This window comes from Tachyglossus aculeatus, chromosome 13, assembly GCF_015852505.1.
Source record: "Tachyglossus aculeatus isolate mTacAcu1 chromosome 13, mTacAcu1.pri, whole genome shotgun sequence".
Taxonomy (NCBI): Eukaryota; Metazoa; Chordata; class Mammalia; order Monotremata; family Tachyglossidae; genus Tachyglossus; species Tachyglossus aculeatus.
The window spans coordinates 8,187,243-8,210,098 of NC_052078.1; the positions used below are offsets into that span (position 1 = coordinate 8,187,243).

The following is a 22,856-nucleotide window of genomic DNA, read 5'->3' on the forward strand; positions in this document are numbered from 1 at the left end:
TGAGGCATTTTGCCAGAGTCAAGTATAATAATTAGGAATTTGTATTGAAAAAAATGAGTGTGGTACTTACTGTTGGATCATTTATGCTCTAGTCCACTCTCCCTGGAGTCAGTAGTTGCTATAATATGATTTTCCCTGAAAGGTGAGGTTCTTTAAGTATACATGCCTATTTTATAGGAGCACTAAGGGCATTATTATTCATGTACTGCATATTCAGTGAATCATGATTTTGTTTGCCTTAGATGTTCTCTTCCAATTTCCAACATTATCCTCTCCATATTCTGGGCACATTAAGTGTTATACAGAGTGGAAATCAAAATTCCTCTTCTGTGTTAACATGTTTATGGTTGTTTATTTAAATGAACATTTTCAGCTTTAAAACTTTTTAAAAGCAAGAAAGGACTTAAAAGTATATGAAAAATTCCTCAAAAGTAGAGAATTTTAACTCAGTAGGTAATCTTTGCCTCAAGTAATTCAGCAATTTCAACAGGATAGGTTAGGGTCACAAGCAATTGAAGGTAGTACAGAAGAGAGAAAATTAATCACCACCATGTGGTTATAGTTTTTCTTCCCAGAATGCTGTCCAAAGCCATATCAGATGCTCTCAGAATACTTAAGCAGTAAGCTATGGTTCCATTTTGAATTTGGTCAGTAATATTTATACTGCAAGACTTACCTGTTTCAATTAAAAAACAACAACAAATATATTAAAACAAATGTATCTGGAAAAAAATAACTTAAAAAGTTGGTCATTTTCCACAAAAGGACATACTTGTCTTCCTTGATTAATATTATTTTTCCATATTTGAAAATGAAAGGGCTTTTTTCTGTTACTTAAAAAAGTCACAGTCTTTGTCATTAAATGTAAGGGGTCCTGAATTGTAATATCAAAATTATATTAAGAATTTTTGCAAAGTAATTTTTGATTTAAAAATGCATTAATATTTCCAGTGCTATAATATTTTCTAAGAAATCCAGAGTGGATTTTAAATTACATATTAATCTTTCATTGGAGCTTGGTTTACAATTAGAGTAAATTAATTTTGAGCCATTTTTCCTTTGACAGTAATATACATTTTTTTAATTACAAAAAAATTATATAATACCAGGATGGGCCTTAAGATTTTATATACTACTGTTTCGAACATGACCGTTGTATAGAGTACAGGGCTATAAAAATATCCCATTCCCCTTTCTCATGCTTGAGCTGAAGGCATATTTTGCCGCCTTTCTCTCCCACATTAGAAGAAAGATAGATTCCACCTTGGCAGTCTCTGCTGAAGATACAATCACTTCTTTTAAAATGCAAGGGTTAATGTTCCCAATGAACCTCATGCTAAGGAAAATTTGTGTTATAGTACCTGCCCCCTTACTGTCAGGGACAGTATTCAATCTAATTATCCTGTATTTACCCTGTATTTACAGTGCTTGGCACATAATAAGCACTTAACAAATACCACATTATTATCATTATTATTATAATTATACTATAATACTATAGACATCTGGGAGTTGTGTGGTGCTTATTGTTATTAGCAGTAATAATAAGTCCCATTGAATGGCACTTTAATGTTTCTGATTTTACATACAGTGTCCACGTTTCAACTTTACAGTGCTAGTCTTCTTTATGGAGCTAACAATAGGGCCTAAAGTGGTGGCAGCCGTACAAGGGAATAGTTGGGAAATGGAAGCAATATTAAAACTCTTGGTAGGGATAAAATAAGGCAATGGTTTAAAGACAGAAGGGGTGGTGGAGTGAGAGGAGGTGGCAGGGTTACCTCATCACCAGGCAGAGTCACCAGGGAAGGATCTCCCCGTCTAAACTGTAAGTTGATTGTGTATTGCATTACATTCTCTCTAGATATGTGTGCTTTTTTAATTGGAAAAAAAAAGCCTTCCCTAACAACATTTTATTCCAGATGTATTGTAAAAACACGTGCTGGGGAAGAACTGAGTGCATTGTGTTCCGTCAGTGTGGTCACTTTATTTGAGGGGCAGTGAGGGAAAGGCTTTATATAGCCTTTTATATCAAGCAAAAACTCCTCACCCTGGGCTTCAAGGCTGTCCATCCCCTCGCCCCCTCCTACCTCACCTCCCTTCTCTCCTTCCACAGCCCAGACCGCACCCTCCGCTCCTCTGCCACTAAGTGTGCCTCGTTCTTGCCTGTCCCGCCGTCGACCCCTGGCCCACGTCATCCCCCTGGCCTGGAATGCCCTCCCTCCGCACATCCGCCAAGCTAGCTCTCTTCCTCCCTTCAAAGCCCTACTGAAAGCTCACCTCCTCCAGGATGCCTTCCCAGACTGAGTCCCATCCTTCCTCTCCCCTTCTTCCCCCTCCCCATCCCCCCGCCTTACCTCCTTCCCCTCCCCACAGCACCTGTATATATGTGTATATATTTGTACGTATTTATTATTCTATTTATTTTATTTGTGCATATTCTATTTATTTTATTTTGTTAATATGTTTTGTTTTGTTGTCTGTCTCCCCCTTCTAGACTGTGAGCCCACTGTTGGGTAGGGACCATCTCTATATGTTGCCAACTTGTACTTCCCAAGTGCTTAGTATAGTGCTCTGCACACAGTAAGCACTCAATAAATACGATTGATTGAATGAATGAATATAGCCAAATGCTAAAGTATTTCAATCTCCAGGGATGTTATTCTGGCACCTTTTCAGGTTCAGTGAATTCAGTTAAAAAAAAAATATGATCAACGTGATGGGGTGAAAACAAGCAGTTAACAATGTGTGTATGATTTCTTTAATCCCACTTGACTCAATGGGATAAAGCCAATTAGTGTGAAAGTCCTGCTGAAGCACATATGGCTGTATTTATTTGTGCTTTTTCATTTACTTAAATGGCACATCCTAAAGTTCTAAATGCCCTGTGTATTGATGACTCTGTCCCATATTTCTCGTTAAAGATGGAAACCTTGATGGTGAAATGTAGATAAAATTGACTAATTGACCAGAATAATTGAACTGTAGAAGTTGGATAGTGGCTTACCTTTGCTGTACATGCACTTCTGGTCTAAAACGTTTTTAACTCTTGGTTTTAATGGCAGACTAGATTGACTTTAAAAGTATTTGTAAAGTAAAGTAAACTCAAAGATGTATCTCACTGAAAATTCTAAAGACATAAGATATATGTTTTGTCAAAAATGGATACTTGTTAATCTTCTGAATGTATTGAATCAGCCCTAAAATAAGAGCAATGCACTTTTAAATTGATTTCTAAACAGAGTAGATCTCAAGAATTAGGAATGCCTAATTACAGAGAACCTCCAAAGGCTGCATATTGCTTTGTGCCATTAAATCATTTTTTCAGTTTTCTCAGCCTTGGCCAATTGTCAGCCCAGTCTTTTCCTTAGCTGTATTGATTTCTCTTCTCTTTTTCCTGACTGCCCCCTTTACACTCTAATTTTCATTTATGACTCCTTTCTTTTGTTAGTTGTGTTGGTCTGTGAGGTCAGGGTAGAGAGAATTCAAAGGCTTTGTCAACAGGTTGTGTGGGTGGTTCCCTTGAGTACTGCTACAATTCCCTTGAGAAACCCTATGGATTTTTGCAGTTACAAAACTATTGCTAAAGGAGTGCCTCAGTTGCTAAAATTTTGTTAAATATGAATCTTGTTGCAAATTTTAGCCGGTGAACTTGTCGTTATAATCTTCCATTCAGGGAGAACCTGAATAACTTGTAACTTTGTAAGCCGGAAGCAGTTTTTAAGTTTAGGAGAAACCCAGATCCAGCATCTTTTCTTTGGGGTAGTAGAGATTAGGTTCTGCCCCTTGGTTGGCATTGGAAGCTGTGAGTTCAGTAGCCTTTTCTCTTACTAAACTTTACATGTATGGTAGGTCATAGTACTTTGGAATTATTGTCTCAGTTTAAATCATATTTACTAAGAAAAATCACCTCACCTCATCCAGTTTTTCTTAATCAAGAATGCATTGTAAATTGGATTTACCTTGTGGTATTTAAGTGCTTCCTATGTGCCAAAAAGGGTACTAAACACCGGGACCGGTAGAAGATTCCTAAACACTTATTACAGTGCTCTGCACACAGTAAATGAGTAATAAATATGATTGGATGAATGAATGAAGTTAATCAAGTTGGACACAGTCCCTGTCCCACTTAGCGCTCAAGTGTATCGGAAGACCAAGTAAGCCTTTGGGTGTGACTTCTGGATGGAGATTCAGCTAATCCACCTAATAGTTCGTCCAAATCACTTATTTCTTAATGGGTCTCAGAAAACCTTAAATTAATTGCCACAGGAACCCACAAAGAGTATTTATTCATTCAGTCATTTTGTTAGTGCCTATCAGAAAATTATATTTATCAGTTTTCTATAGCATCTTTCTAGTGACAGAGCTCCAGGTGTTATACAGAAAACATCCATATAATGAAGTGTGCACTTCTTAAGACATTGGTAGTAAAATGTCCAAATGGAAGAAAATCAGAAGGGGCTGTAAGAAGAGATAAGGAGGAAAAGTGGGCAAAGCAATTAAAACCCTCTTATAATATGGTCTTTGAAACAGTATTTTTAAACCCATCTCCCCTGTTTAGAAAAGTGAAATCAGTGAAGAAATAGAGGGTGCGAGTATAACAAAAACTTTTAAGCTTTAGTAGTTTAGATTATATTCAATAAGCACCATAAGAAGAGATTTTATATTTCCACTTGAAACATCGACAGACATTGTCACACAGCCAGACAAGTAACAGAGCCGGGATTAGAGCCCAGAGCCTCTGACTCGCAGGCCTGTGCGCTTTCCAGTAAGCCACAGTGTTGCTGCATGTTGTTGGAAGAATGTTCCCTAATTTTGCAATAGTGTTGTATCTGAAACAGAGTTGAGTGAGTTGATCCCTGTATTTTTTGAGGGCCCGCTGTATGCAGAGCACTGTATTAAGTGCTAGAGAAAGTATGTTACAGGTAAGAGACATAATTCCTGCCCTAAAGGAATTTGTGGGAGAACTGATTCTAATTTTTAGAATGGTAGTAAACCAAAGGAAACACATGCTTTGTCAAAAAATAAAGTGCCCAGAATAGTAGCTTTTTAAAATGCCCATAGTGTAGCAGTGATATTTATTGAATGACCACTTTGGCTCCGCCAGTTGTCAGCTGTGTGACTTTGGGCAAGTCATTTAACTTCTCTGTGCCTCAGTTACCTCATCTGTAAAATGGGGATTAAGACTGTGAGCCCCCCGTGGGACAACCTGATCACCTTGTAACCTCCCCAGCGCTTAGAACAGTGCTTTGCACATAGTAAGCGCTTAATAAATGCCATAATAATTTTGATGCAGTGCATTATATAGTTGGGAAAGGGCAGCAGACAGAAATGATACATTCCCTGCTCACTAGACGCTTTCACTCCAGCAGACAAAACAGACAAGCATGTGTAAATAATCTGAATAAATAATAGAACATACTGTTGAATGAACATATGCATGCAACTGCTGAGGATGCCTATAAATAAATGCACAAGTGCTTGAGATAACGGGTGGATTGGTGCAACTTGAGGTGTTGGGAGTTAAATAGGGAAGATTTGTTAGAGAAGTTTGGATTTTAAGAGGGCTTTGATTATCTGCAGAGCTGTGGTCTTTTGGATTTGGGAGAGAGAGAGTTTAACATAAGCTAAGACAATGGGGCAGGATAATTGAGAGCAAGGAACAATTAGAAGGTTAGCTTGGGAGAAATGAAGAGAGTGCAGTGAGGTGTAGGGTGAAGAGAAGGAAGGCATCTTGGCCTAGTGGAAGGAGAACAGGCCGGGAAGACAGAGGACTTGTGTTCTAATTCTGGCTTTGCCGCTTGCTTGCTGTGTGACCTTGGACAAGTCACTGTGCCTCAGTTTCCTCATCTGTAAAATGGGGATTCAAGACCTATTCCCCCTCCTACTTAGACTGTGAGCTCTATGTAGGACAAGGACTGCGTCTGACCTGATTACCTTGTGTCTTCCCCAGCATGTAGTATAGTCCTTGGCACATTGTACGCCTTTAACAAACACCACAATTTAAAATTATTAAATGTAATATAAAGGGAGTTGATGGAGAGCCTGGAAGCAGATTTTGAAGAGTTTTTGCTTGTTGTGGAGAGTAAAAGGAAGCTAGAGGAAATTTTTGAGTGGAGAGCTTTGGCTTTTGTATAATATATGTTGACTTCTTGCAGTTCCCAGGAAATAGAAAGTCTGGTTCAGTAAAAATGATCAAACTTCTAAAATTTGCTTTTAAAGTGGGTCTGGAGCCAGCACCTCTCTCTGTTTCTGAGGAACGGCAACTTGCAATTTTGACTGAATTGCCGTTTGTAGTTCCGTTTGAGGAAAGAGTAAAGGTAAGTAATCAAATTTCTTTTTAATATTTAATTATAATATTTCTGCAAATACATTTATGAATATTTGAAAGTATATTTTAACAAAATGTTCATAATGCTCTCAGTATGTCATATCCAATCAATCAATCAATTGTATTTATTGAGCGCTTACTGTGTGCAGAGCACTGTACTAAGCGCTTGGTGTACAGGTGTATCCAGGCTTTACTGTAACAGTGTTGTAGTATGTTGAAGGTGATTTTTAGCATAGTTTGTATTTGTTTACCCCAATTTTGAATGAAACGGTTTTTGAACTGCTCTCTGTTTGCAAGGAGCATGAAACATGCTGATATCACCTTAATAGATAATGCAAATATTAAGAAATGGACAAGCACCATAATAACTTGTTTTTAGGAACTGATTCCTCTGAAACAAAAATATGGATTTGGTGAGTCGTGTCATGAAATGAATGCCTAGAAGTAGATTTCATTTGTGAATTTTTAAAACTCTTGAATGAGAACTTTCCCTTCAGGCATCCCAAACTTGATTTACTGTACTTTTTAAAGTGAAATTCGATGGGGAATGATTACCACATGATTTGTTAAAAATTCCTGTTCTTTATAAGGGGGGGGGGGGGGGGGGGGGGGGGTGTGTGTGTGTGTGTGTGTGTGTGTGTGTGTGTGTGTGTGTGTGTGTGTGTGTGTGTGTGTGTGTGTGTGTGTGTGTGTGTGTGTGTGTGTGTGTGTGTGTGTGTGTGTGTTAAAGAAGCTATTTATATTGCTTGTGTGGAGAAGAAAAACAATTTCTGAGCTCCCTCTGCTGGATTTTCCACATCACTCAATTCGGCATTTTAACATGCCGATGTCTCTTACCTCATTGACAGTCTTCTATAACTCTGTCAGGGACTGTAGAAAAAGTACTTGTGGTCCAGAGCAAAATTATTTTGTTATATAGGTAAGGAAACAATGTTTATTCAAGACATAATAATTATGGTATTTAAGAGATTACCTTGTGTCAAGCACTTTGCTAAGCCCTGGAGGTCTGCATAGTGCAGGCATTTATCAAAAGGCTTGTTAAATAAAAAATGTAATATGTTGTGCCCTATGGAACTAATTATAGATGGCCTGAAGAATTAACAGATGTATTTGGACATAAGCCCCAAGATAACAATATAACCTCTCTACCAACTCCGTGGTGTAGCACTCAAGTGCTCAATAAATACCTTTGACGACAATAATAATAATAATAATGATAGTGATGGTATTTGTTAAGCACTTAATTAATTAATTAACTGTGTATTGATAAAGTTTATCCAAAATTTAATGCATCATTCCCTCTTAAAAATTTCATCTACCAATAATACATAACGATGAAATTGGGTACAATTCTGGTTCTGTTAGAAAATATTTTAGCCCTATTTTCTCTGTTGCGTTTTGTGGTATTAAACATAAGTGTAATTTATTTTTGTCAGATTTTTCAGAGATTGATCTATGCAGATAAACAAGATGTGCAAGGAGATGGGCCATTTATGGATGGGATTAATGTCACTATTAGAAGAAATTATATTTATGAAGATGCCTATGACAAACTTTCTCCAGAAAATGGTATGTTTTAGTGATTTTTTTTTTAAAAAAAGAAAGTAGAAGGATAGAAAAGTAATATGTCTCACCCGTGAAAATATTTGCATCTGTATTTGATTAGTGTGGCAAAAAGTAGTGATTTACCCTCTTGTAGTAATGATATTAATAGTAGTAATGGTACTTACTGAGTGGAAAGTGCAAATGTTTGTATATTCTAAAAGAAAATAATAGTACCGGTCTAATTAAGTTTGAAAGCCAAATTTTATCCATTGCATTGCTAAGACTGACAAGGCAAAACTGAAAATGTCAAAATTACTGAAATTTCAAAATTTCCAATAATTCACATGTGTTTTTAAACAAATCAGCAGCATTTCAGGGTTCCAGGTAACCCCACCAAGTGATCTCAATATCAGGAAGCAGAGATTGTCCCCCAAATAATTGGTATTTTAGTTCAGTCTGAAATGCTCTCAAGGTCTCAGAAAAATGTTATTTGCCACCTCCTTTTAAGGAATTGGATGTCATTCAGTTTGACTTTTGTAGATTTGAAGTCATTAAACAGCTTTTTCTAGGGAAAGAAGAGATTATTAATTTGACTGTGAATTGAAGCATTTAGCTCATGCTGACAAAATGAATCCAGAGCTTATAGGGTTTGGGATGCCGTGGATCTCAAAGATACCACAATCATTACCCTCTTTAGCAAAAAGATGAACGATCAGATAGTGACAGTTATTGCGGCATTTCATTACACTCTCTTGCTGGCAAAGTCCTAGCCAGAGTGCTCCTGAAAAATATTGTTAACTGATTGCTCCTGTATCATAGTGCGGCACAAAAGACATGGTCTCTGCAGAAAAGTGCAGAAAGCAGCACCAAGCCCTCCATGCACTTTTCATAGACTGTACCAGAGCATAAGACACGGTAAATCTGAACCCTGGAAATCCTTCGTTGAATTTGTTCTGAAAAGTTTCAGATTCATAATGTAAGATCTGGGAGTTCCTGATTCCGTCCATTCCCAGTGGGATAAAGCAGGGCTGGACCCGATTCTGTTAAATCTGTTCTCACAGTCATTCTGAAAGATGCCATGAGAGACCTGGGTGCAGGTGGTAAAATTCACTTTTCTCGACTGCAGGCTTGTTATGGGCAGGAATCATGTCCTTCAACTCTGTTGTGTTCTATGCGCCTGCACTGTTAGTGCATTGCTCTGCACATAGTAAGCACTCAGTAAATACCTTTGATTCAGATCCCCTGGAAAATGTCCAAATCAGCAGACTTGAAGTGTCATCCAAAAGTCATTAAAGACTTAAGACTCAAGTGTTAAGCCCTTGACTTAAGACTTTTAAATCCCTTTAAGTGGGAGCTCTATATAGGTCATGGACAGTATTCAATCTCATTATCCTGTATTTACCCTGTATTTACAGTGCTTGGCACATAATAAGCACTTAACAAATACCACATTATTATCATTATTATTATTATTATTATAATTATACTATAATACTATAGACATCTGGGAGTTGTGTGGTGCTTATTGTTATTAGCAGTAATAATAAGTCCCATTGAATGGCACTTTAATGTTTCTGATTTTACATACAGTGTCCACGTTTCAACTTTACAATGCTAGTCTTCTTTATAGAGCTAACAACAGGGCCTAAAGTGGTTGGCAGCCGTACAAGGGAATAGTTGGGAAATGGAAGCAATATTAAAACTCTTGGTAGGGATAAAATAAGGCAATGGTTTAAAGACAGAAGGGGTGGTGGAGTGAGAGGAGGTGGCAGGGTTACCTCATCACCAGGCAGAGTCACCAGGGAAGGATCTCCCCCTCTAAACTGTAAGTTGGTTGTGGACAGGGAACATGTCTACCAACTCTGTTATATTGTACTCTCCCAAGTGCTTAGTTCAGTGCTCTGCATACAGTAAACGCTCAATCAGTACAATTGATTGAGTGCAAGCAGTGAAGGACTAGAAAAAGGGTGGTCAAACAGCAGCTCCTCTTCACTTGTGGCTCGTGCACATATGCTTTATTTTATTTCACTGCTACTCCAACTTTTTTAGGTTGGAAGGTTTGAGTGTAAGACAAAATTCAGAATCAGGAAGCAGTAGGTAATTAGCATCCATCCTATGACTGTTACACCATGACTGCTCTGCTATATTTACACACAGTGTGTGTGTATATATGGTTCTTAGTGCAAGAAGATGCCATAGACGATAACTTTTGGATTATTACTTTGACTGGAAGAATGGGCCTTATCTGTCAAATGTTCAAAGCTGAGTGCTTTATGCAAGAGACTGAACAGGTGTCAAAAGTTTTCAGAAACATCTGGATTTTTTCAGGGGGAATAAAAAGCTCGTGCAAGTGTTAACCAAGTAGGATTTTTGTATAGAAGAAAAAGATCCTTGTGACTAGTGATTTATTTTCTCTGTGTAATAACTTTAGTCTTTTAGCCTTTAGAGGGCATCTAACATTAGCATTGAAAGTGCATCAATACATCCAGAGCTTAAAAGCTGGTCGTTTTTAATCTAGACACTGGAAAGTGTTGCCTCCAGTGTACACATCCTGTGAACTCTCCGATAAGATCGCTTATGTTCTTCCTAGTAGGTGCCTTTTTATAGTAGTCACATGTTTAATTATCACTGCTGCTGAAATGTTGAGAAGTGTGCACAGTACTATGCTTTGCTATTCTTTAAAAAAAGGCAAATATCTATTTGCTTTCTTACTAAACATGCACTCTTACCATTTATAAAAAAGCAGAACCCTTTTTTCAAGAGCTTCCTCTCCTACCAAAGATCAGGAGAAAAGCAGCTGTTGAATACTAAATGCAGTTAGCAAGTGTAAGAAACCAGATCCTGCTTACTGCACTGCATGAAGTGACTCCGCAGTGACCTGAAAGCTAAATACTCTCCCAAACCTGCTCAATTGCCTCCCAAACAATAGTTTACTCACCTGGCAGGGTATATCCCCTTTTTCATTTCACTGAGGTGTTTCAGGATTTTCTCACAGATATGTATGCCATTTAGAGCATTGAGCATCACTCCCAGCATCACTCCATTAAAACATTGACCTTTAAATATCACTTGCTTCTTCTTAGTGTTTAGTTAGTGGTGTGAGTGCCTGCAATGATACGTCAGAGCACTGTAATTGGTACACCCATTACAGCAGGAACAAGGCCAGGTAAGAAAAGAGTGCAACAAAAAGTAGCACCAGAAGCTCCAAATCCAGGGAGCCAGTGATGGCAACAGGAGCGTTTGTTCTAGCAGTAACTTTTCACTCCCTCTCTCAGCATCTAATTTAAGTCACTGAGGAGAGGGATGAATGTGGGGAGGAGGGCTGATCAGTGGAGTTCTGTGGAACCGTGAGGTAGCACGGTTTCAGTTTCAAAAATCGGTTGAAAACCCTGCTTTAGAACAAATGGCATGGAAGGTAAAAATCACTACCCCACACCACTAGATCAGAATAGCCAAAGGCCATGGCTGATTCCCTGCTAAGGTCTAGGGCAGCTGCTCAAGTGCTCCACACCCTTACTGTGACATCCTGACTTCCGATTCAGCTCTCCACAGACATATCTCCAACTAAAATTTGCAAGTTCTCTTCTCTTAAGTGGAGCACACCTTCACTGCCAACAAAAATGCCAGAATATTTCAGTAGGTAGCTTAAAAAATGCAGCCAATACATTTAACATGGAACTTTATTATTGAGTGGTATTTCAATTTAATCAAAGGAAAGCATACCATATGATTTAGGTTTTAATTTTGTGTTGGACCCTCTATCACCTCCCCCCCCCCCCCCCCCCCCCACCGCCTCATTTGGGTTTAGCAATATAACGTGGAACACACTAAAACTTTTGAACCCTTTTAGCAATTCACAACTAATAGGATTCAAGTCAAAGATCGCCTTTGAATCCTTTGCACCTTGTCTCTTAAGGCTGTTAGTGTATTATGGTCAACATTACAGAAGTATCTGTGAACTCCAAGATTGTACTGAAAACTTATTTTAATATTCTTTAAGAAGTAATGTTCATGAAAAAGTGCGCTTCCAAGTGCTGAGTAAACTAGACAAAATTGTAGATATATATATGTATATATATATTTTTTTCTCAGAAGTCACTTAAGTCACTGTACTGGGTGACTAATTCTACAACTTGAATAGATGATGACTATGGGAATTTCTACTCCTGGAGTGCTTTAAGGAATAAATAGTGGTGATAAGGTCTTAAACACTGGCTATAGTGCTAGGGGGGCAAACCTAATGGTTGAAAAAAATGTATGGAATCCACTGGCATTTTCCCAGTGCTAACAATATTTTATGTAGCAAGCTAATGAGACTCGGCTGTCAGTACTTTTATGTTACAAGTACGGAAGAATTTAAAAGTTTAGGTTGAGGGCATGCTTTTGCTAAAGCCTCTTAATTGGCCTGAGAGTTCATTGGATCGGTTGCTGCTTTTTTTTTTTAGAAGCCGGTGGTACTGTGGCTGGCTCTGCCTTCTCCCACTCAACCCACTGGGACTTTGGGGAATTTTCTAAGCCTACTCTCATGGCGTCGGCATCTGGGGAAATGGGGACAGGGAGTGGAAAAGCCTGAAAAACACTGCCCATAAGGCTCTGAAGGCAACTTCACAGGCGTGGTTTATGAAATGCTGGTTCTGCCGTTGCTTGCCTGTTAGATTTGCCCTTTGCATGTTTAAACTAAAATGGGAATTGTTAATCGAAAGATCTTCTTTAAACATGTTGGTTGTGACAACATGACCTGTATGTTTTATTGAATTGTCATAATGAAGGCACTTCAAAAGGAAAAAAAACTCTAACACTAGTGAAAAGAAAGCTAGTCTTTTGGGGTTTATAAGGTACTGTCATTGTACTTTTACATTAGTCACTATTAAAAATATATCACCAGTGTTTTTAGACTGGTTTATGTGGAACTTCTCTTTCTGATTAGAAAATTAAACTAATTATTTAAAGGACTTTAATATGTTATGGGTTCTGTAGCAAGAGACCTCGGTCCCAATAATAATAATAATAATAATAATAGCATAGTTCCTAGGGCAGTGTAACTTGATCACCTAAAACTCTTTGTGCCTGTTCCAAATAAAAATGTTCAAGAGATTTTAAGCAGATTTGCTCTGATTGGTTTCTCCCAAATTATTTTTATTGTTGCCTAGCTGCTGGTTTACCGCACTACATCAAGACCTGGTCATTAAAAATTTGCAGATTGAAGAATGGATAGCTGGACAGCATTCCATTATTGTTCCAGTTGTTCTCTAGAGCTTTGGGAAATAGACTTTTCAGAGGAAGATGAACCAACTTCTGCCTCTGTGATAAATTCCACCTGTAGAGGTCCTAATAAATGACACTAGAGGACAAATGTGAAACCTTTCTTCTGATTGGTCAGCAAAAGGGAAGAACTATTAGTAATAAGGAGTAATATAAAGAGCTTATATTTTTCAAGCACCATAACTCTGTTTCTTTTTTGCTTTCAAGTATCTCTTCTCTGACATGATTTCTAATCGGTCAGGATTTTAGTATGCTCATAGCAGTAGAGTACACTATAAAGATGAGTGGATCTAAAAGTTGCGAGTGCTGCACTCTGCCTTCAAAAAGGTAAAAGATGATGACATTTATAGCACCCATACAAGTTCATGAATCATATCATAAAATACATTTGATACCCTGTTATGGTACTTTAGCTGTAAAGTTGAATGGCTTTGGCCTAGGAAGAAACCAGACAACCTGAGTACTGTCAACTACTTGACATAAACAAGGATGAGGAAATTGAGAGGAAATGAACAGCTTCATTTCAGAGTTTCCAAATAATCTGTGGAATAAATAAAACAGAAGAAGGTTACAGTTAATACTAGACAACTGATGAAACAAATTATCACAGAAGTGTATTTATAATTTACAAGATTCTAAAGCAGAGGCTACCTCTCAATGGAACTTTAAATTTCCATCAGTTATGGTACTTGGAAGAATAAGAGGCCAAGTTAACCTTGAGATACTTGCCTCATTGCATCCATAAATGTTATTCTTTTTTGGGGTTGTTTTAAGGGCTACATTTCTTCTGTTTCAGGTCATTATGTAATTGAATAGGCCTCACTGGGTTTTATTCTCCAACTTGGTTCCTCTGGATGATTCTAGTTGATCAGCAACTATATTTTTGAACCCCCTCTCTATCATCTTAAAACAAAAGAGTTTCCCACTGCTCCCCAGTCTTTCACTCACTGAAGACATTAATAACAATTGTTGGAATATTTCAATTATTTTAATTTAAGAAAACTATTTAAAAAAGGGAAATACCTTTACTCCAAAATGTCTTTTCTCTCACCTTTTTTTTAGTATTAGTGAAAATGTACCACTCTAATCAGGAAACATCTCAGAAGTCTTGCACTCTTTCTCCTTTTATGTGGAATCTGTTTGGGCGCGCTTTGAAATATTTGTACAAATTGAAAATTAATTAAGCGAGGTGTAAGCTAAAGTGTCCTGGGGCTTAAATGTGATTTTTTTTTTTTTTCCTTTTTCCCCTGCTCAGAGCCGGACTTGAAAAAGCGCATTCGTGTACATTTGCTTAATGCTCACGGCCTGGATGAAGCCGGCATAGATGGTGGTGGGATATTCAGAGAGTTTTTGAATGAGCTGCTGAAATCAGGGTTTAACCCCAACCAGGGATTTTTTAAAACCACTAATGAAGGGCTCCTTTATCCAAATCCTGCTGCTCAGATGCTTGTTGGAGACTCTTTTGCCAGACACTACTACTTCTTAGGAAGAATGCTGGGAAAGGTAAATTTATCCATTATATTATATGTATATGAATTAAACTGAATATTTTTTTTGAGCAGAAAATATTTTGAGATTTGAGTAAGTGAAAATTGATTTCATTTAGCTTGTTAGGGTAGCTTTTGTCTGAACCTGTTGATATATTGTATTTTAATATTACTGGCTACTTAAGTTCCATTGAAATCCTGAGCAAATATTCATGGTGTTTTTTCTTTTTAAAATTTTTTTTCAGGAATGTTAAAATGCAGTACTATTTATTAGGAAAATAATTACCAATTGTTTATTTCTAAGTCAGTATATGTGACTGTTACAGAACTACTCTGCATTTTTATTTTTACTAAATTTACAAACCTACAAAATTACTAAAAATGAAGAAAACACTGTTGTAATAAAACAGTTAATTTACTAGGTCAGAAAGGAGTGATTTTCTGAAGTCAGATCACAAAAGGCTCAGTGATTGAATTTTGCTCTTATGAAGAGAATTGCCTGTAAGGCCCATTCTTATAACTATATTGTGGCACAAAGTGTTTCAGCACTTTGGTTGACAGCTTAGTATAATCAGGTCTCAAAAATAGCCAAAAATCTGCCAAATGTGACTGATTGAAAATCAATTTGAAGAGTCCCCAAAGCACCATATGGCTGTTTTCTTCTAGTGAAGTTAAACTGTCAATGTTGTTGACATCTACATTGAAAGGATCTTGTCCTAATTGTTCCTGGAATCAGGAAGAGGAAAACGATCCATTCCCCAGGCCACTGTACCCCAGTTTGAAAAATGCTGCATTAGAACAGTGAAGTATAATGACAAAAATCATGATTTGCATAGTTGCAGCGTACTTAGTCATTTTAGAATTGTTAGGATAGCCTTAAACAAAAAATGACTGCAGCTGACATTCAAAATGTGTAAAGGATGTTGAAATTCAGAATTCTGATTCCTCTAGGCTGTTTACCCTTTTCACTCCTCCTACCGTGTGCCTGGAGGAGACTATGTGCCTGTTTAGAACCTTGGCAGTCATTTAATGGTGAACCTCCCCAAAATACACAAAATACCACAACCAAAGCTTTCATTTTATGTTTTATCAGCTTGCTTTGGCAGCTGAGCTTTGATTAGGCAGAGGTAAGTGTTGTATCCATTTGGGGTAATGTCACACCCTCTATTCTTTGTGGGTTTGTTGAGTCTTTGATCAAAATGCCATTTTCAGTTTAGTTGACATTAGCATATTTACCCTACTCATTCCTTACCTTATAACTTTAGAGAGTAAAAAGAACCTTGTCTAGTGAGAATGGAGTCTGAACCCAACAAGCCTCATTAGGTTGGGAAGCCAGAGCAGGCAGGTCCTTAGAGGTATTTTTTTTTTTTCTCCTGAACAACTATTCCTGGAGAGCATGGACTCCCCTGACCCATTCAGGGTTTTGCTTTCAGAAAGAAATGGACACCCAACTTGAGTAAATGAGAACGTATCTCAACAGGTTTACTTTCTGCTTTCGTGTTTGAAGTCAGCAAAAATGTTTCATTTGAAAGCACGGGTCTTGCGTTTACTGTACATTTGCCTGAGGTATGAGATGACAGTGTTATTAAATAACTAGCTTTCCCCAGGTGCGGAGGCACTTCTTTTGGGGCATGTTTGGTGAGCTGATGAATTGACCAGGAAGATAAGGCACGGCCTTGCTATTCAATAACTGCCAGCTTTGTGGTGGAAGTTAAAGACCTTATTGAATACTCATTCATCCATTTCCAAAGAATGCATCCATTTATCCATTTGCAAAGTATTATTCAAAAGCTGCAGGACATTATTAAAAGCCTTTTTGTAAATAAATTACATGTACTGCAGAGGAAGCAATCAAGCATCCACAGCGATTTCTTATTTGTATGAAAGTAAAATGTAAACAGTGTGGCCGTTGAAAACTGTCTTAAAGTTTCCATTATCAGAAAACAAATACATTAAATTTTTTATAATTTACATAAATTCTGTGCATGAAGATAACAGCTCCTATCCAAATAAAGGTATTTTCAATACCCTAGGCATTCATTTAGTGTATAAACCAAATTTTCCTCCATCTTCCTCCTAAGACTTAATGTATTCTTTAGCCGTGATTCCTTTTAATTGACTCAGTTATCTTGAATGATCTTATGAAATTTTTGGATGAAAAAGTAATCGTTTTATGTTGGAACAGCTGTCTTAATGATAAATATTTTTTCTGTTCTAATTAACTGAATTTATTTAGCTTTCTTGGTTTTATATTTACATTTAGAGTCATTGTGGATTACTTTACAAATGAATCTAATTTGAAAGATTGGAATCTTTTTAAATAGTGCTTCAAAGGAAGAAAGGGAGGTTTCATTGATAGTTTCTTTCCTGTTCCCTCTTCTGGGGGCCAAGGGTGGTTATGATGTCATAATCTTTTTCCATTTAAGAATATATGGAGTCAGTAACATTTAAAGATGTACCTGAAACTTTCTTGAAAAAGGTTAAAGTTATATAGTTTATAGTCATAGGAGCCAAACTTTAGTTGATTCCTGATTCCTTCAGAAAAAAATAATATTGATTGTATTTCCTTGCATGATTTCAGATATTGTAGAATTTTGAGGATTTTTTTCCCCTTTTAGAACTAGAGATGAGTTGCCATTAATTGAGGATTGCCTCAGAGAGTTAGTTGGACCAGAGAATGTGTTCTTGAATTTTTCTCCTCCAAAAGCCTCAGCTCTGCATAAATATTCATATAAAAGGAAGATGGGCGTGGGTTCTAATCCCAGCTCTGTCTCTTGCCTGCTCTGTGATCTTAGACAAGTCTCTTAACTTCTCTGTGCCTCAGTTTTCCCATCTGTAAAATGGGGATTAAGATTGTGAGCACTATTTGGGGCATGGACTGTGTCCATCCTAATCAGCTTGTATCTACCACAGAGCCTAGTACAATGCCTGGCATGTAGCGCTAAACAAATACCATATAAAATGAACAGCAGTTTGAACAGCTGCATGTTATAACAATTATCATTCATGTATTAGAGCACCTTTCTATGCATGGCTTTGTAGTAGGGGCTTAATGTGTGAGTTAAACACATACTGGGCTTGGACTTTATTAGGTTATATGTATTTGAAGGCAGACAGCATGATTGTGGACAGAAAAATGGCATAGACACCTTGATAATTAATGAGGAATCACGTAAGGGAAGTCAGTGAAAAACATCTATGTAAACAAAAAAAGTGCAGCAGAGTAGAATGGACAAAATATGTAGAGTCTGACTTAAGTCAGGTCAACAAATATGAGTCAAACACAAAGTCTCCCTCTTCCTGAGAGTAGCCTTTCATAGGTACAGAGTGTGGTACTTGCACAGTTATCCTGACTGCTTACCAGGAGCAGTGGGGAATGCCTCCCTCTCCAACAGCCCAAGGAAGAATGAAATGGGGGTGTTGCTAAATCCCAGGCTGAAGCCTACCTACCAGGAGTAGGCCTTTTTAAGACTGTTATGGAGAGTGAAAGGAGAGGCTCATTCATTCTACAAGGAGGCAGAACAATAGTGATTTGTGGCATAAATAAATTAAGCTTTTAGTGTTGGCCAATCACTACTAAATCATGGGGTAGATCAGTACAGTCAGATCAGGCACAGTCTCTGTCCCCCATGGGGTTCATTCATTCACTCATTCAGTCGTATTTATTGAGTGCTTACTGTGTGCAGAGCACTGTACTAAGCGCTTGGGAAGTACAAGTTTGCAACGTATAGAGACGGTCCCTACCCAACAGCGGGCTCACGGTCTAGAAGCGGGAGACAGACAACAAAACAAAACATATAAACCAAATAAAATAGATAGTCTGGGGTTCACAGACTAGAGGGGGGAGTGAACAGGTAAATTATCCCCATTTTTACATAGGAAACTGAAGCACAGAGAAGTTAAGTGACTTAACTTACCTAAGGTCACCCAGCAGGTGAGTGGTGGAGTGGGGATTAGAAGCCAGGTCCAGGATTAGAACTCCTAGCCCTGAGCTCTTTCCATTGGATCATGCTGCTTGAAATGGAGGCACTTATGCTTTTTGCAGGAACCAATGAAGTACACTTATGGAAAAGTTAGTATTTTGGAGTCCCGTATTGGCAGACTACTTGCATGACCAATTCTTCATCAGTGGTATTTATTAAATGCTTGCTGTGTATACAGCACTCTACTAAGTAAGCTCCTCCTTGGAATAGTGAATTGTTTAGTCTTCTATTAAAATACTTTCCCTTTTCTTACTTGTAATAGTTTGGATTTTGCTTCAAAATGTTAATCTTGTCCTCTAGACTATAGCTTTGACTACAGGTTCCCTGCCCACCAACTCTGTTATATTGTACTGTCCCAAGTGCTTAGTACAGTGCTCTGCACATAGTAAGCTCTCAATAAATGTGGTTAATATTCCCCAAATGATTACAAGTCATATGGTTTTTAGTAATGATATTAGGACTATAATCCATGAGAAATATCTAATATATTTAAAATAGGTAGTGTACGATGGGGGAGTTTACTTATAATTGTGCCCAGTGCTTCACATAACAGTTTTAAGGAGCTTGATGTAGAATAGAGAATGATAAAAATAGTCAAATGGAAAGTTCCCTGTTTAACTTAATTTTTGTTTCTGACAGGAGGGCAGCCAGAATGTTCACATATTGGGGTTCCTGTAAATCCTCCATTCATTCATTCAATCCTATTTATTAAGCGCTTACTGTGTGCAGAACAGTGTATTAGCTGCCTTGGGAAAGTACAATATAACAACAGTGACAGTTGGTAGCTTTGACTCTTCCGTAGAGCAGGAATTCTGGGGCCTGGCCCTGCCTGGCTTGCACCAGGCATGACCCAGTAGCAGTTGCAGCAGATGTGCCAAACTGGAAGTGTTGGAAATGCTCCCTTATTTTGAAAAAGGGGTAGGGGATGCTAGAGAACAGTTGGATCCTGTCTTAAACTTGACGAGGCTTCACTTTGTGCCAGTTACGTTGAACCCTGTCTGCTGTGGTCCCTGAGACGTGCAGGCTGCCATGAGTCTGTGAAAGGCTCTATGATAGATACTGACGTAGTCAAGAGCTGACACTGTTCACAGTTCTGACCTCAGGGCAGAAACTTTTACAGAAAAATAATAATGAGTCTCACATGCTTTCTGCCGTTTTTCTGGCCAGACTAGCAAATACTTGAGAGAATAATCTGTGTGTTTTTCAAAGATAGAAGTTCCTTGATTTACAAGCGTAAAGCGATGAAAAGCCCTAAAGTAAGTCTCTTGACCATAACAACAGCATCGCTGTAACATTGTCTAGATTAGGTCTGATGGGAAATTCAAGAGGTGGAATTCAACCACTGGTTAGAACAGAGTTGACACCTTTGAAAATTTACTGGAGGATGCTCACACCTGTAGCTTTAACAGACCCCCAAGAAAGAAACCCTTTTGCCCCAAATGTAGAATTTTCCTGGGGAAGCATGTCCAGATTTTTATCATAATAGTAGCTTCTACAAAAATTGCTCTCCTTCCAAACTGAGGGAGGAGGTGACACACATGACCCTTTGTTGGTTAATTCACCCTTTTGAATATTTGCTCTTTAGAAATCAGGTTCAGAGACTGCCGACATGGCCTGTAGTGATTAAACAGTATTAATAGCTTTTAGTAAAGCCATCCCTTAAGGGTTGCCAGCTTGAAACATAAACCTCAGGCACCTTGTTTGGAGTTCTGTGAAAAGTAGTTGTGTTGAGGAAGTTGGGACAGAAATATTGGAAAGCCCAACTTGACGTGTGGCTTTTGCTTTCTACTGATTATAGCTATCTTTGTAGCAAAAGGATCCATATAGATTATTCTAGATAGACACTTTATGCTCCAAATTCTTGATTTAGGCCTAAATCCAAGTAGGCGATTTTCATTAGGCCCACCTGACCTAACATGCCCTGGGCATGTGGTTCAGTGATTACTTTTTGGCTGTATTTGATTAAGCCATTTTGAGACATGAGGTAGAGATTGTCCTGTAGGTTATGGACCCTTCTGCAGAAGGACTTTTGGTTTACCTGGTTTATCTCCATTTTGTAATGCTTTATTTCACCAGATCACTTGGTAGGTTGAGGTGGAATCTTCATGAAAATTATAACCTCCCCAAGCCAAGATGATTCATCCACAGGGACAAGTTAGCACAAGGGGTGAGATAAATAGATAATGGCTTGGAAAGCTTTTACCCCTTGTCCTGAGGAATGTTTTCAGGTGTGAATGATTATTCCTGTCAGTATTGCCTTTGTGACTGGTTTGCTTACTATACCCAATTATATTTTGATTATAAATGGTTAAACTTAAAATCAACCTTGTAAATATATGTCCATAACTAAAACAGTGTGGTGTTATAACACTAATAGTGTGGTATTTTTACACTAAATCTTTAAGTGGAGGAAAGAGGTTATTGATTGATTGTGATATTTATTAGGTCATAATGTATTTAAATTTTCTTTAATGCATATGTTAGTGATTGTTTACCGTGATAAAGTGTACAGAGGTCTTCACAAGCAATCCTATATGGGAAGAATTACCTCATGTCAGTGGTCACTTCTCAATTAAAAGTTCCATTAGCAGATGATTCCTGCTTCTGGTTTGTGTAGTGATTGCATTTTATTGCCTCTAAATCAGGCTTCAAGACAGGGAATAAATAAACAGTTAAAGTATGTGGTAATGGCATCTTGATCTTTTTTCACAGTTAGAAGCACCTAGATCCATTTAAGTCGATTAAGTTCAGAGTATTTATTGAAGTAAATCCTTTATCATATTTGAATTCTATTTGAAATTGTATAGTTTTCTGCTTTAAACATATTGATTTCATTTGAGCAGTGTGTCTATAAACTAGATTAATTCACACAGCCTGTGATGCTGCAGTGTCATTTCTAATTTTGTGTTTTGATAGAATTTTGTTTTTGTACTTGCTGGGTACTTAATGGACGTTGGCAACTATTTATTGCAAATTTTTCAAATACAGGGAATCTGCATACCTAAGAGAATAAAGAAGATAAATTCTGCTGTATCATAAGTTAGATTTCTGTTTCAGTTCGCTCCTAGCAGAACCTCACTGAATCTGCTGAGGTTGTAAAATGAGATTGCAGTAAATGCTAGTAATTTAAACAGATGTGAAGGGTCTTAGTAGTGCAAATGTTTTTGGTTCTTTTAATTACCCTGTAAAATGATTCTTCATTTTGAATCCAAAAACTCACTCAGGGTCACTGTGGCTTAAATCTTTGACCTGACTAGTGCCAATGGATTTGAATGTGGTGGTATAGATTTAAAGAGACCTCCTCCTTTAGATTTTGAAGGTAATTTTCAATTATCAATCACTAGTTCAGTTTCCACTTATCACAATCTCCCAATCAATTTTAGATTTTTACATTGACTTCAGCAAATTTCACAGGCAAGCTCTCCTCATCTGAAGCACTTAATTATCCAAAAAGGCAAGAACTTGTTCTGGCTGACCTTCAGCCTTTCCAGCGGGCAAGAAATCAAAGATCATGCCCAGTTTGCAAATGCCTTTGCCTTATCTGAGAAATTTACCCCTCCTGAGAACTATGCTCATCTGTGGTTGTTTCATGTCATTAATAAACATCTGTTAAGAATTCAGCAATTCTTATGAAAGATATTTGAAAAATATTTTCTTTGGTTTTAGCAAGATTTGAACATAATTCTTCAGTGTTTTCTACTTATGAAGTGAAATTATCTCAAATAAATTTTACTGCTACTCAGGGTTTTTTAATCATAAATGTAAATAATGGGTTTGTGTCATGTACAGGGTAATAGAGCTGTTGTAATAATAATAATAATAGTAACTTGTAAATGCTTATGGAAGGAGCCCGGGCTTTGGAGTCAGAGGTCATGGGTTCAGATCCCGGCTCTGCCAATTGTCAGCTGTGTGACTTTGGGCAAGTCACTTCACTTCTCTGGGCCTCAGTTCCCTCATCTGTAAAATGAGGATTAAGACTGTGAGCCTCCTGTGGGACAACCTGATCACCTTGTAACCTCCCCAGTGCTTAGAACAGTGCGTTGCACGTAGTAAGCACTTAATAAATGCCACTGTTATTATTACTACGCACTGGGGTAGACGCAAGATAATCATTTGGACACAGTGTGTCCCTCATGGAATCCCAGTCATATGTAGGAAGGAGAACTAATATTGAATCCCCAGGTGAATTCCATTTCTCAGCTATAATCAGTGGTGGAAGCAGTCTGGATTGTGAGGGCCTCCGTTCCCGCG

The 22,856-nt window shown here is 37.8% G+C and overlaps 1 protein-coding gene across 1 annotated transcript in view; it reads left to right on the plus strand.

Annotated features, from left to right (window-relative positions):
- UBE3C (ubiquitin protein ligase E3C) overlaps positions 1-22,856 on the plus strand; it is a 117,194-nt gene that overhangs the window by 56,122 nt on the left and 38,216 nt on the right. The window contains exons 16-18 of the mRNA XM_038755613.1: positions 6,220-6,317; positions 7,765-7,897; positions 14,391-14,638. Coding sequence (XP_038611541.1) covers positions 6,220-6,317; positions 7,765-7,897; positions 14,391-14,638 — 479 coding nt within the window. The remainder of the gene's footprint in view (positions 1-6,219; positions 6,318-7,764; positions 7,898-14,390; positions 14,639-22,856) is intronic.